General features: G+C 49.5%; 1 protein-coding gene across 2 annotated transcripts in view; it reads left to right on the forward strand.

Annotated features, from left to right (window-relative positions):
- Window positions 1–15,907, forward strand: part of ZBTB44 (zinc finger and BTB domain containing 44) — an 88,593-nt gene that overhangs the window by 56,076 nt on the left and 16,610 nt on the right. For both annotated transcript variants that reach the window (XM_088476233.1, XM_088476232.1), the window contains 3 exons: window positions 5,560–5,644; window positions 12,320–12,483; window positions 13,655–13,955. In XM_088476233.1, the coding sequence (XP_088332359.1) occupies window positions 5,560–5,644; window positions 12,320–12,483; window positions 13,655–13,955 (550 nt within the window). The remainder of the gene's footprint in view (window positions 1–5,559; window positions 5,645–12,319; window positions 12,484–13,654; window positions 13,956–15,907) is intronic.

Raw genomic sequence — 15,907 nt, forward strand, 5'->3', positions numbered from 1 at the left:
ATCTGAGAAGGGGAATGGATGCAGCAGAAAATCAGACTGAGAGTTATGTAGTGGAAGGAATGGAATCCCCAGCAGCACAGAGTATATCAGGAAATTAGTGATTTGTTAGTGGGTGGACACGGAATGCATGTGACCGGGGCAGTGACATGTGAGGAGGGGAATGGAGGTAGCAGGAAGCCTGAGAGTTATATAGTGGAAGGAGCAGGTCCACCAGCAGCACAGAGTATATCAGTATCGGGATGAGTGATGTGTTAGTGAGGATAGGGCTGCATGTGACGGGCAGTGTCATCATGTGAGGGGGAGAATGAATGAAAGCCAGCAGACCCGGAATAAGCATTCTATAATGGTAGGAGAAGGGTCTGCTAGCAGCACAGAGTATATCAGGAGATGAATGATGTACTAGGACAGGGCTGGGTTTCTGTTCAGTAGTATATTTATATATGTTCCCGGGGCCTGATTCTGCAAGGATCCAACCAATGTTTGCGTTCTGCGCTTACACGTGCGCAAACCGGCCGCTGCAGTTTCAGCACACATCGATTGACAGAAAGTGACAGTTGGGGGTGGTGACGGGGGGGTGGTCAGTGAAACGCAGGCATGCCGGTGCGTTTGACCGCCGTTACTGGGGCGTGCATAGTTAAGCCCCTTCGACGGAAAACGCAGCCAGAGCTGTAGTTGCACACAGGAAGCGGCCCAAATCCTGAGTGAGGTCCGGTCAACCACTACTATGCTAATGGGTTCGATGGTCCTTGATGTTTTCGCTGTCTAGCGAGGTATTGCGGATGTGAGTAATGGGAGTGGGCGGGATTATGTAGTGATGGGTGTCTGGTTCTTGTGCTGCGATGTCATTGCGATTGGGTTCATTAGCATATTTTCGCAGCGGCCGGGCGGGTGCGTGTGTATGCAGACTTACGTTCCGTGCCGAATCAGACCCTCAGTCCGCTGCGCAGTTTGTTTCTTTTCATACAGTCATTTAATATCTGAAGATCATAGCAAGCAGCAGCGCCAGATGTCTGGTGTAAACATCGTCCGCAGCGCGTGTGATAACCGGCATCAGGCCTGATCCCGAGTCGGACGCAGCCTCGTCCGTGTCTTTTACCGCTCGAATACCATTAGGCGCCAGTATCGGTCGCACCATGGATACTTGCACCAGCGCCACGGTGTATATCGTCCAATGTGAACGATGAAGCCTCTTTGTATGTAACCACTATCAGCAGCGCACGTGCGACACTCCCATAAGATGCAGCATCTCCGAGCGTCTGATTGGTCCTCACCCAGGAACGCCTAATACAGGTCAGACTCCGTGCATCTGAATCAGTACTGCCACTCTGCGCGCTAACAATCCAGACTCATGCGCAAAGCGGCGTTGGCACATTACGCCACTGCGTCCGTCATCAGCAGTGCGGCGAACCGGAATCAGGCCTTCATTCAGAGGCGGCCGTACGGTCTATGACCGCACGGACGCCTCGATGTTTGTCAAGTGCGCATTGCGCACGAGGGAGCCGGCTCCTTCGTGCGCATGCGTGAGACCCGCTACGACCGACAGCGCCGGTCGTAGCGGGTCTCTTTCCAAAGGGGGCGAGCTGTCGATGTTGATTGACAGCTTGCCCCATTTGGAAGGCGGGCCAGGGGGGGTGGCAGCCCAAACGGAGGCGTTCCCATGGGAACGCCTGCCGTTTGGGGGAGGCCCCACTGACATCACTAGTGATGTCAGTGGAGAGCTTCCGGCTCTGACAGAGCCAGAAGCTCTCCGGGGCTTACGACAAGTGAGACCCCTACCCTAGGGTCTCGTCGCAAGCCCCGATGGTCGCGATGGTCTCTGACCATCACGACCATCACCCTAACGACCGAAACAGAGGCGGGCGGTCAGGATGCAAGCGGCCACCCAGTTTCTGAGCGAACCCTTGCATCCTCCGACCGCCTCTGAATGAGGCCCTCAGTACCTTAGTGAGGGTGGGTGAGCCAGTGACTGGCACATTTTCCGGTAGGTGTGCCCTTTGTGTGTAACAGCCCATTGGTCAGGGCATGCAGCGTTTGTAGTATTCCAGTTTAACCTTCTTTGGTAAGATATTGTTAGATGTTATAAGTAGCTCTTTAATAAACAGCTGTAGATAATTTCCTTGTAATGTTTAGATTCCTAGAAATGACATATTCCCTGTGTCCGGTGTGCCCCCCCCCATCGCCCCCTGTCTGTAATACCAATCCCAGCTCTCTGCAAACATTACATCATTACATCAGGAGTGACCAGCCTCGCAGCTATAATATCCCAGACTTAGGGAATGTTTCACAACCGAAAGGCTGATTTCCCTAGAAAGGAATTCATTACTTTTCTGACCTTTGTACGTAATTGAATACTTTCCACTTTCCTCGTCTTTTGCACATGACCTGTCATTTATTGCTTTACCTAATGGTGTATTAGCGCATGGAGCAATTAGTGCCTATTTTTCAATCAATGGGCACGATTCTATTTAGCGCGATGTAAATAGCGCCGGGAGTGAGCTCCCGGAGCTATTCAATACACCGCGCTGCCAAGATCGACTAATGATTTCTTCTCTCATCCCTCCGGTGATGACAGCAGAAATCCGACAAAAGTCCCGGCGCGAGGCTGTTTTCTGCCCTTCGCGCCTGGAAAACAGCCTCGCGCCGGGAAGTTAGGTCGGGGAATGCCCGTTATCGCGCCTAAACACCCTGTTTAAGGCGCGAGAACAAGCCTTCCCCGACCTAACATCGCGATGTATTGAATAGCTCCGGGAGCTATCTCCCGGCGCTATTTACATCGTGTTGAATAGAATCGTGCCAATAAATTGCTAAAAGGACCGAGAAACAATCATTTTGAGTTTGCAACAAATAAAATGTTTCCCCTGGACCCACCCCCACGGCATATGCTGGTTACTGAATGTGGCGTCTCTGACAATTTCCTACTGCCAGCCTAAGTAATGGGAGCCTGAAAAAGCAATTACATTCTTGTTCCAATTGGGCGTGAGTGCCGCGGGCACCCATTGCTTATCGATCTTATCACGCCCAAATGTACGCGGCTATACCTATCTAAAGGTCTGGTTAGAGCGCCCAGAAGACCCTTTTTTTTCATGGATTTCTACTCGCCATATCAGGAGGAACTCACGCACGATTGGAGCAACAATTGAATTGCTCCATCGTACGCCCATTAAAACAGGCGCCCAAACAACAATTTAATTCCCCCCCATAGGGGGAATTCAATTCTTTTTGCCCACAGCTGATAGTGCCAGATGCCCTACGGAGCAATTCAATTGTTGCTCTGTTTGGCCGTGTACAGCCGCAGTAGCATGAATTTCTGCTCGCACATAGGACTTTAGATGTAGCGTTCCTACTAGGCTTGTTTCAGCGGGGCGCCGCGCCCTGCCCTATTTCTGAAGGGCAAAAGGCACCCTGCCCTCCAGCGTGGCGCCCCGCTGAAACAGCCTGCGAGTTCTGTCCTCCACCCGCGGCCAGTGTCCCGTGGGTGGGGGAAACGGCAGAGCAACAGTCACCGCTGGTGAATGGAGGCGCCCTGCATCCATTCACAGTGACCGCGACGCTTGGGGGCTGCCTGGCGTGTCCGTATGTTCCGGGCATGCCCCTAATAGTGACGAAAAGGGGACGCGTCATTAAGGCACGCCCCCTTTTCATTGGCCACTCCCCCTTTCTCTAGTTCTAATGCCCTGCCTGCCGACGGACCTAGAGTGAACACTAAGATGGGTTTATCCATTTTACGTGGCTAAACCCTCTCTATATGGGCGCGATATGCATGGGCTGCCCATAAACTATTGACTATCGCACCCCGATCTCCTGCCACTTTAGACGGGATATAGAGTAAACAATTGAATGGCCCCCATAGAATCCAGTCAGCTTGGAGGTAGCATTTTTAAGTACTGCATATTCTATAAAATGATAGGTAGAAGCTGATTGGTTGCTATGGGTAACTTCTTCACTCTTTAGAACAGGGGTCATGAAACTTTTTTACCTTTTACCCCAAAATATATTTAGATACGCCGACGTTACTCCCTTGATTTGAAAGGAAGAAAATCATATAGTAGTGTCCTCATATAATGCCCCTGTAGTAGTGCCCCCATAGTTATTCCCCTGTAGTAGTGATCCCATATAATGCCCATGTAGTGCCGCTTGTACAAAAGAAAACACCTAAATCCCCGCTCCTGCATCCGCCGCCGTCCTGTCCGCCCGGCTGCTCCTCGGAACTATGGGAGAGACGTCATGACGTCTCTCCCATAGTGCGCATGGAGAGAGCCGGAAGTGGAGTTCAGAAGAGAACTCCAGCCTCCGGCTAACGCGGCGCTGCATTGAAGGAGCCGGGCGCACGCTGGTAATAACATATCAGTGGGCGTCCGGCTTAGAGTCTCCCTGCGGCACAATGCATATGAATCATTCTATATTATAGAATGATTCATATGCATGCCCGGCTGTCTGTCCATTACCCCCAGGAATTTCATTTTTACCCCATGTGGGGTAATTTACCCCTGTTCCCTGAACACTGCTTTAGAAGGCTTGGTTGAATCATTATTTTCCGATGTAACTACCATGGACCGCTCTTCTATATGCTGACCTTGAGTCAGAGAAGTCAGTTCAGGAGTTTTGTGACTCTACCAGATGTCCCTTTTAGATGGGGCATTTTTGCAAGACCCCTCCTTAGATGAATACTCCTCCACGTGAAGTAAAGCACGGGCTTTATTAGCAAAACCAGGGGGGGGTTTAGAGTGCCGTTACCGTTGTTCAAACTCAGTGAAGCGGCACATGGAGTTGGAACCGTTAGGGAGCGATTCAGTTTTCACAGGCAGCTCTGACTAAAGGGCGCCCGACAGAGCAATTCAATTATTGCTCCGTGCGGGAGCGATAGCCGCCAGGGCCGGCATTTCTGCTCACACCCTCCTGAGGAGGCGAGCCGAAATGTGCGCCCTAACCAAGACTTTAGATGGGTTTAGCTGTTTTACACGGCTAAGCGCAATAATTAATGGGCGCCCAAAAACAATTGAATTGCAACATTGGCAGCCCATTAATTAATGTGCCTTAAAAAAAAGTTTAATCGCCCTCCCCCCCCCTCCTGTCTTATGTATATGATACTGCATTAAGTACTTTATTGCGTACTGTAAAATTTTACTACTAAAACTCACCCACATCTCCTGGCGTAAACCTGGCATATATTACTGTTCTCTCATAAAACTGGCACCTATGCCGCCTTTGCATGTTTCACAAAATTCTGGGTTATTTTAGGCGCATCTTGTGCCTGCGTTTTTGATGCAACAACCGTCCAACTCTACATAAACCGCAGGAGCGTAGTCTATGACATTGCGGACCGCAGCTCTTAGTTACTTCAGTAAGAAAATGTAACCTGTACAGAGATATTAGATGCAGAAAACCATTTCCTCCTGGGAAATCAGCGATGAGACTCTAGTATCGGCGGCTGCCACATCATTTAAATTACGATGAATATTTAGATAAGTCCAGTCCTTGTATTTCAAGTGTTTCTTGGTGTTACATTGAAAATACAATCTGACGTTCTACAGTCCATGACCCATGTTCTCTGTAATGCAGGCTCCATCGATGAGGGTGTCGGGGAGGGACTGCCCACACTCCAGGGAACGGCCAGCACCAATGTCCATGCAGATGATGATGACCGGTATGTGCACATCATATCTTGTATCTGTCTCCTCATTGTCCTCTTCCTTGTGTACCGTCTATCAGTAAGCGGGGTTAGAAGGTGACCAATACAGGACTTCCTGCCATGATTCTAGCAGTGGTGTAGTAACATAATAGACAATGATGCAGTCTTCATTCTAGCACCCTGCACCTGTCACAACCCGGGCAGTTCCTCTTTTCTGCCTGGGGTGTCACTCTTTGCTCTGGTTCTTCTAGCACACGCAGCTGATGCGACAAACTGCTGAGGTTCTGAAGCACCAGAGAGTGACACCCCCAGGCAGGAAAGAGGAACTGCACGGGTTGTGACAGATGCAGGGTGCTAGAATGAAGACTAATGATGTAACCTATAGCAACCAATCCTATTCTGTCGTTCTACTTTGGATTATGAAAGCAAATGTCTGGATGACATTACTTAATGCTTTTGCACCAGTTTTTATGAATGCTGTTTATTGTGTATATCTGTCTGAATGTTCCTTCACAACACGTTAGACCTTCATATACGGGAGAATGTTAATGGACCATTGGCACTGCCATTCCGACACATCCATCATACCTTTATTCCAGTCAGGCCCACAATTCTGCACTATAAGGCACAACTTTGATTTTCAGGCGTCTACCTCCAAAACTGGAATGTAGGAGCGTGTTTTGCAGTCCCCAAAGTACTTTTATCCCATCAATCTCAATGTAGATCTGTCGGAAAGTAAAGATACATTACTCCATCACAGACATTTGTTTGTAATGGGACCCGATACATGTGATGAAGCTGATATCACATTCCGCGCCCCTTTCTATAAAGGCACAAACCTACACAGTCCATTGGTGTAGAGCAAGTCTACAAGCCTGACACTCAGCTGACTCCGAGAGAAGCACCTCCCACCCTACATACCACCCTGCTGTAGAAGAGCGACAGACCTCACAATGGAGAGGCTGCCATGAAGCTGACTTTTATCTTCGCTACTTCCGAGTATGCGGCTTATCCACCCGGCATCGCTCCTATGAGCTGTAAGGCAGAGTACACACTGTAACGATATCTGCACAATTTGTCATTTCCAGGCAAATTGGAAAGACAAATTGTGCACATCGTGCAGTGTGTGTGCACAATTGCGCACTGCCGCGGGTCGTACACAATATCTTTTGGTTGGCCATGCCGCACGGCCAATCAGAAGACAGCGTGTACTATGAGGTGCAGTTTAATGCAGGTCGGAATGTCCAGTGTTCATTAAATTGTACAGCGTGTACGGGCAATCACAGATGGTCTGGGAAGAAGGGAGTTCGTCCCGACCATCGTCTCGATCGCCCGTCGTTGTAGTGTGTACCCGGCCTAAAGCCGAGTACACACTGAGTGATGTGTACCAGTACGATATGTTAGCCCGACAGGCCGACATATCGTACCTCGGGTACACATTAGAACGATTCCTTGTTCTGTCCTTCATTACCTTCAACGGGATATCGTCCGGGAATCAAGTACTTTTCTTTGAGATACTCAGCCCAGGTGACCGGATTACATGGAGTAAAGTTATGGCAGTCTGCCAATGTATCCCAAAAACTGGCAGATCAACGTACGGTATTACGGTAATAGGTATATGGTCAGGCATCCATTGTTGTTACCAAAATGAACACAGTCGGTCAGGTGCTTTTAGTTTGAGTTACAGCCCAATCGCTATCTACAGTGGCGTGAAAAAAGTTTTGCGCCACCCCCCCTTCCTGGTTTCTTCTATTTTTGCATATTTGTCAGACTTGTTTCAGATCTTCAAACAAAATTGGATGGAGGACAGAGACACCCTGAGTAAACTCAAAATACAGTTTTTAAATGATTGTCTCATTTAGTGAAGGAAAAAGTTATCCATCACCTATGTGAAAAATAAATTGCCCCCTACTTACTAACTGGTTCCGCCACTTTTAGCAGCAACAACTGCAACCAAACACTTCGCATAACTGGAGATCACACTTTCAGATCGCTGTGGAGGAAGTTTGGCCCGCTCTTTACAGACATGCTTTAATACAGCCACATTGGGGGGTTTTCTGGCATAATCTACCCATGTAAGGTCCTGCAACCGCATCTCAATAGGATACCAGTCAGGACTTTGACTAGGACACTCCAAAACCTTAATTTTGTCTCTTTTGAGCAATTCAGAGGTGGCCTGGTGTTGTGTTTTGGATCGTTGTCCTGCTGCATAACCCGATTCCATTTGAACTTTAGATCTCGGACTGTTGACCGGCCATTCTCCCTCTGGTAGAGAAGAGAATTCATCATTCCATCAATTACGGGAAATCACCCAGCAAAGCACCCCCCTATCATACCACCACCACCATGAGTGACTGTCGCTATGATATTCTTATTGTGTAAAGCGGTTAGCTTTACACCAAACATAAAAAGTTACATTTTTATCTCATCATTCCTCAGAATATTAGCCCAAAATGTTTGGGGGTTATCGATGTGTTTTTTGGAAAAAGTGGGACAAGCTTTTATATTCCTCTTGGTTAGCAGTGGTTTTTCCCCTGCAGCTCTCCCATGGAAACCATTTTTGCCCAGTCTCTTAAGGTGGAATCATGTACCCTGACATTAACTGATGCAAGCAAGGCCTGCAGCTCCTCAGATGTCCATCTGAGTTTTTAGCTGACTTCCTGGATGAGTTGTGGATGGGCTCCTCTGATAGGTCAGACACTCCTGGGAAGATTCACCACTGTTTCAAGTTAATGGCTCTCACTGTGGTTGGCTGGCATCCCAGAGCCTTAAAAACAGCTTTGGAAACCCTTCCAAACTGATATACTTCAATAACCAGTGATCGCGCTGAGTGACAAAATATGTGGGTCCTAGGGACCCTCTATTTTCAAAAAAAAAATTGGGTACTATGGCCATTTCTGGGTCCCATCATAATTTATGCATTAGATGTCCCCATATGTCCCTCAGACCTCCCCACATCCCCACATACCATTAGAATGCTCATCTGATACCGCCAACAGCATCAGACCTCTCCACATGCCCCTTAAATGCATGTTTAATGCCTCCATAATCCTATATACTTAACTTGTATGCAGACAAAACCCATAGTGAATAACAGCCATAACACATTATGCCATGCAGTAATACCCAGCATTTACATATTATGCCACGCAGTAATACCCAGCCATTATACATTATGCCATGCAGTAATGCCCTTTACACATTATGCCATGCAGTAATACCCAGCCTTTACACATTATGCCATGTAGTAATGCCCTTTACACATTATGGCACGCAGTAATGCCCTTTACACATTATGGCACGCAGTAAAAATAGATTCCAGCAGATAAAAAACTGTCCATATAAATGCAAGCGTGACTCCAGGATCATAGGGCACAATTGATTGCATGCAAAAAGTCCTAAACAGAATAATCTTGCATGCATGAAATCCCCAGCAGCCAATAATAGTATAAGCAATATCGGTTATGTGTCAGGCAGCTAGCTGATCTGGATAGTCAGTAGTGGCGGAACTAGAGTGTGGTGGGCCCAGGTGCAAGAATATGCGTTGTGCCCCATTAGTAGATACCCCCTATGCATTGCCCCTAGTAGTCCTCCTATGCATTGCCCCCCGTAGTAATCCCCCCCTATGCATTGCCCCTAATAGTCCTCCTATGCATTGCCCCCAGTAGTAATCCCCACCCTATGCAGTGCCCCCAGTAGTTGAACCTCTATGCATTACCCCCAGTAGTGGCCCACCTATTTGCCCTTTAGTGACCTGAGCCTAATGCCCAGGTCACTCACACCTATTTGGGGGGCAGGTATCTTCAATTGGGCCTAATGCCCCCTATGTAGCCTGGGCCTTGTGCCCACCTATATCCCCACAGGCCTATTGCCTGAATTTATCCCACGGGCCTAGTGCCTGACAACCTTGGTGGTCTAGGAAGGGTTCATTACCAGTGGCCCAAGGCCGCCTACCGGCACGGTGGAAGAGGCTGTGAGGGGGGAACTTTGTTGGCTCTTTTTCTTTCCACCCCCGCATTCCTCTCCGGTCCTCAGCTTCGTTCTTCTGCCGCTGGCCCATCCTGGCCAGCGGCGCCACCTCTTCCTTTCTTCCTCCTTGATCACGCCGTCTTCTGGCCTCTTGCGCGGCCGCCGGAACTGTTGCCGCGACGCTCTTTTTTTCGGGAGGTCTTCACTCCTCCCCCTCCGCCACTGGACTGAACTTTCCGCTCAGCGGCGTCTTAATTCAAGACGCCGCGAGTGGGCGGGGCTATGACGTGGCGTGCCGCGATTGGCTCTTCGCGTCTGCCTCCTATTGGCTGCTGCCACAAGCCGTGTTTGGCTCGCGGCCAGTGCCAAACAACCGCCGCCGCTTCTTGGCTTTCGGGCGGCGAGCTCCCCTTAGCTTGCGCCCGGAGCCAAGCTTCTCCCGCCGCCACTTTACCGCTGAGGCGGTCCCTTAACCAGGTACCCTCCGCGGCTGCTTACCCGGCGCTGGGAACAAACACACCGTCCCAGCGCTGGGCACAGATGCCTGCCCCTGCAGCTGTGCCGATGCTGGAATCAGACACTTGATCCCAGCACGGCTTTCCACAGCAGCAACCAATGAGAGTCTGCCTGACTCTCATTGGCTGCTATAACAAACAGCGTTGTGTTTATTACACGCTGTGCTGCTGCCCGCTGTCAGGGATTGGCCACAGCACAGCGCATCCCCGGGGACCCGACTACTTTTGAAAAGTGAGTCCCCGGCGCTCAGTCCCGGGTAAAATACGCGCTATAGCGCGTATTTGCGAACGCTGATAACTTTCTTTCTCCTCTCGTCCGGAATTTGTTATGATGACGGCATACTGTGCTGCTGCTTGTAGAGACCATTTAACCATCTTCACATTGCCGGAAAGGTTCTTTTTAGGTGGTATTTACATTCAGCAGGGTTGGCAGTAATCAGTCCTGATTGTTTCTAGTCTAAAGCTGGGCACACTGAACAGGTATATCTGCAGATGATGCACACTGACCAACCATCATCTGTCTCTGTCCGGGGGGCATGTCGTGCCCCCCTCCCCCCTCGCGCCTCTGCTGCATGCGTCCACACTGTTTGATGCCATATGTCTGTGTACAGCGTCGGTCACAGACATATCGCTGGTACACACCGGCCGACAGGCATCCGGTATATTGAACGATGAATTGATCGCCCAATATATCTGTCAGTGTGTACCAGGCTTAACTGACCCCTAATTATCATTTCAATTTGGTTCAATGAGTAACTTGGGGGGCAATTACTATTTCACACTTGGCCAGTTTTATCCTTCAATAACTTAAGTGAACATTTAAAAAACTGTATTCTGTGTTTCCTCAGTTTGTATTTGCCTTATATTATATTTTGTTTGGAGATCTAAAACAAGTAAGTGTGACAGATATGCAAAAATAGAAGAAACCAGGCAGGGGGTACAGCACTGTATACATGCACCACGTTACACTTGTTGTGGTGACTAGCTGCCTGTGAATGAGGAGATTATATGTTTCTGGTTATACTGTGTCAGGACTCATGTAAGGGACTTATATAAGCCCATTCCCTTATACCACATGATTACAGCAGTGTTTCTCAAACTCGGTCCTCAGGACCCCAAACAGGTCACATTTTCCAGGTCACCCAGCAAGTTCGCAGGTGCAGTCATTACTCAGCGACACATTTTAAAAGATCCACAGGTGGAGCTCAGTATTTCACTTTCTGTGAGGAGACCTGGAAAACATGCTCTGTTTGGGGTCCTGAGGACTGAGTTGGAGAAGCTTACCTACAGGGGCGTGTGACCCGCCTTATTGTGTCTGTACATAACTGGCTATAGGACTGACGTACAGCGGATGGGCTATCTAGTCCAGTATCCCTTATAGAAATAACATGTTACAAGGTGCACTAGGAATATGCCGCCTATATAGTGTAGTGAGAACAGATCACCCGGCAGACTCGTATCAAACAACCTGCGTACTTTATAAGTGAAGGTATTCACATGCTTATTACTTATTAGCTAGCTATACACCCCGAGTCCCTGGTTTATTAGTAGGGATACATACCTAAGGCTTCTGACGTGTATGTAAGAGCTTGCACAGTGCTAAGTAAGGTGCAGGCACAACCTTGTAGTTTATCCTCTCTGTGGCCACCACTGCGCCTCACACTTCCCTTCTGCTTAGTGTATTATGTACTGATGGCAGGGTTCCCATAGATCGGCAATGTATGTTCTGAGTGTCAGCAGACTGCCAGTGCAGGTCATTCACAGAATAGTACGGACTGCCCTTGTCAGGGTGCATTTAGTTGGCTTTGATGAGACGTATGTGAAATAAGTGCCCGCATGCATATTAGGCCTCTGCAGTAATAGATAAACCTTCATTGGTAGAGAGGAAAGAGAACCCTGCCCCGTAAGATGGGAGATGGCATAGAAAGAGACACAAAGGGTTTAGTAATAATTATCGGTATCTCGCAGTGAAGGCTGGGACAGGTTGCAGCCTTCCGCTGCTCTCCCCTTCATCCCTGACCCTTGTGGTGCTGGCTTTGGCGTCACACTCTCAGGGGGAGAGACCAGGAGGGGCTGATGAAGGCAACACTACATTTCTCTCTCTGCATGGTTCCATATAAACAAGCCCGTGCGCCTCGTATGTGGAGCCTGCTGATCAGTGCTCCGGGAGACCCTCTTGTAATCCTAATATTGTTGTTGTCCTCAGATTGGAAAATGTCCAGTATCCCTACCAGCTGTACCTGACTCCTTCCACAAGCAGCACAGAACGGCCTAGTCCTAACGGGCCCGACAGACCTTTCCAGTGCCCCACCTGCGGAGTGCGCTTCACCCGGATCCAGAACCTGAAGCAGCACATGCTCATACATTCTGGTTAGTACCCGGTTACCTGTCTGCAGACATGGCGCGTGTGTAATGTGTCTGCCTTCCTGTATAACCCCTGCTCAGTCCCTGTCACATTACAGTTATCTGACCCAGACATACATTGTACAAGTCTGCGCTGTCCAGCCTCGGCCACGGTGCAGAGGTGACCCCCTCACGTGGGCCGATAGCGAACTACATTTACCAACAAGCCCATTATGCTACAGTAACATGTGTCACAGCATTATTATATGCATTAGTGTGGATATCTATGCTGCCATAATGTTTTCTTTAATGACATTGTGCAAATAAATACCAATATATTCACTTTGATAAATCTGGAGCAACCGTTCTGACACTTAGGGGGAGATGTATCAAGATGTAAACAAGTGGAGGCCATCGGAAACCATGGGCTTCTAGCTATCATTTAGTAAGTACATTCTATAAAACGATAGGTAAAAGCTGATTGGTTGCTGTAGATAACTTGTCCATTTCTCCACGCTTTGTAAGACTTGATACATCTCCCCCTTTGTTTAATGCACTGAAGTTGTTTTACCTTCTCAAACATTTTATAAAGTAACATAAATGAACATCAGAAACCGTAACAATTTATTTGTAAATGCAAATGTTTTCCGAGTGTAATTGTACTTTCATTTATCCAAACATACCAACCAACCAAGCCTTCCTGTATACCAGCCCTTAGAACAGGGATGGGGAACCTCAGGAATCAATTGGTGTGGCCCTAGGAGCCTTTTTCTGCTAGCCTCATCTGGCTAGCAGGGTACCTAGAATGGCACCCTGCAGCCAGAATCTATGCAGCAGTGCCACCTGGAGTGTCCTTAGGACGCTTCAGATGGTCACACCGCTGCCCTTACAGCTCCCCGGAGCATCCTCAGGATGCTCTGGGCATTGCTGTAATCACTGGCAATTGTGGCCCCGCCCCCGTGTGACATCACATGGAGGGGCGTGGCCTGCACCGGGCCCGCAAATAATGTTATACATATCAAAATGGCCCTCGGCAGAAAAAAGGTTCCCCACCCCTGCCTTAGAACTAAAGGACTTACTCATTGTAAAATACAAGTTCCCCTATACAAAACTGCCACAAATAACCATTAATAATATAAGGCATCTTGTGTTTCCGATGTAGATAGTTATGTTGACCGGGTGTCTCTCTGTTTCCTAGGAATTAAACCATTTCAATGTGATCGCTGTGGGAAAAAATTCACTCGGGCTTACTCCCTAAAGATGCATCGGCTGAAACACGAAGGTAAACGCTGTTTCCGGTGCCAGATTTGTAGTGCCACATTCACTTCCTTCGGGGAATACAAACACCACATGCGGGTTTCCCGGCACATTATCCGCAAGCCTCGGATATACGAGTGCAAAACATGCGGCGCCATGTTCACCAACTCTGGAAATTTAATCGTGCACCTGAGGAGCCTGAACCACGAAGCGTCAGAGCTAGCAAACTACTTCCAGAGCAGGTGAGGTGCACAGCAACCAGGCAGCCGAGAGCCACAGCCAGAAATAACCTAATATTCCTCTACACAGCATTTCCTGAGAGGTCCTTCAGAGGTGATCTCTGTTGTCAGGCGTAATTCCACACGCTGGCATTTCAGTCCTACTGTACTGCCGCCGATTGTAGTTGTGTTATTGGTTACTGTAGGATATCATTTCTTTTATAATAGCCAGGTTATGGGAAGTTCTACGGCTAAGATACATATACAATATAAAGGTAAGATTTAATAAATGACATATCTATCAATGAGTGTGCAATAGTTAATGGACACACCAGACTCCCTTAGTTATGTCCTTTTTTGTTAAAAATATATATGTTAATAAAAATATTAGGCCCTAAGCGGGGTATTCAGTTATCGGCAATTTGCAGCCGCACACGTCACCGGCAATTAAGCAAGTAGTAGGCGTATTTTCCTGCGCACATCTTTGCAGTGCGAGGAAAAATAAATGATGTTGGTGGTCGTGAGGTCCTGGGAAAACTGTTGTAACACAGACGCCTCGCGGTTATTGACAGTAATTACATAACCCTTTTTAGGTCTCTTCTGCAAGAGGTTACGCTCCCTGTTACATTGCAGCTAATGCCTCTTGCCCCTTCCCAGTTTACAGTGACTATTAAAGGACCACTCCCCCATTCCACAACTTATTCTTCTCATCAGGGCCTCAAGGCTTTTAACCACCCAGGCTTTCAACCAGCCAGCATGACAGCTCTGTGCATATCTAGCCCATATTATACTGTTAAAAAGGATTAAATGACTTGTAAACGGTGACTGAGCAGGAACCACAGCTAAGACGCAGGGAGCAGGAGGCACAGCTAAGACGCAGGGAGCAGGAGGCACAGCTAAGACGCAGGGAGCAGGAGGCACAGCTAAGACGCAGGGAGCAGGAGGCACAGCTAAGACGCAGGGAGCAGGAGGCACAGCTAAGACGCAGGGAGCAGGAGGCACAGCTAAGACGCAGGGAGCAGGAGGCACAGCTAAGACGCAGGGAGCAGGAGGCACAGCTAAGGTGCAGGGAGCAGGAGGCACAGCTAAGGTGCAGGGATCAGGAGGCACAGCTAAGGTGCAGGGAGCAGGAGGCACAGCTAAGGTGCAGGGAGCAGGAGGCACGGCTAAGGTGCAGGGAGCAGGAGGCATGGCTAAGACGCAGGGAGCAGGAGCCACGGCTAAGGTGCAGGGAGCAGGAGGCACAGCTAATGTGCAGGGAGCAGGAGGCACAGCTAAGACGCAGGGAGCAGGAGGCACAGCTAAGGTGCAGGGAGCAGGAGGCACGGCTAAGACGCAGGGAGCAGGAGCCACGGCTAAGACGCAGGGAGCAGGAGGCACGGCTAAGACGCAGGGAGCAGGAGGCACGGCTAAGGTGCAGGGAGCAGGAGCCACGGCTAAGGTGCAGGGAGCAGGAGCCACAGCTAAGGTGCAGGGAGCAGGAGCCACAGCTAAGGTGCAGGGAGCAGGAGGCACAGCTAAGGTGCAGGGAGCAGGAGCCACAGCTAAGACGCAGGGAGCAGGAGGCACAGCTAAGACGCAGGGAGCAGGAGCCACAGCTAAGACGCAGGGAGCAGGAGCCACAGCTAAGTTGCAGGGAGCAGGAGGCACAGCTAAGATGCAGGGAGCAGGAGGCACAGCTAAGGTGCAGGGTGCAGGGAGCAGGAGCCACAGCTAAGACGCAGGGAGCAGGAGCCACAGCTAAGACGCAGGGAGCAGGAGGCACAGCTAAGACGCAGGGAGCAGGAGGCACAGCTAAGACGCAGGGAGCAGGAGGCACAGCTAAGACGCAGGGAGCAGGAGCCACAGCTAGGGAGCAGGAGCCACAGCTAAGACGCAGGGAGCAGGAGCCACAGCTAAGACGCAGGGAGCAGGAGGCACGGCTAAGACGCAGGGAGCAGGAGCCACGGCTAAGGCGCAGGGAGCTGGAGCCACGG

This window comes from Taudactylus pleione, unplaced genomic scaffold (genome assembly GCF_031769625.1).
Source record: "Taudactylus pleione unplaced genomic scaffold, aTauple2 ptg000185l, whole genome shotgun sequence".
In the NCBI taxonomy this organism is placed as follows: domain Eukaryota; kingdom Metazoa; phylum Chordata; class Amphibia; order Anura; family Myobatrachidae; genus Taudactylus; species Taudactylus pleione.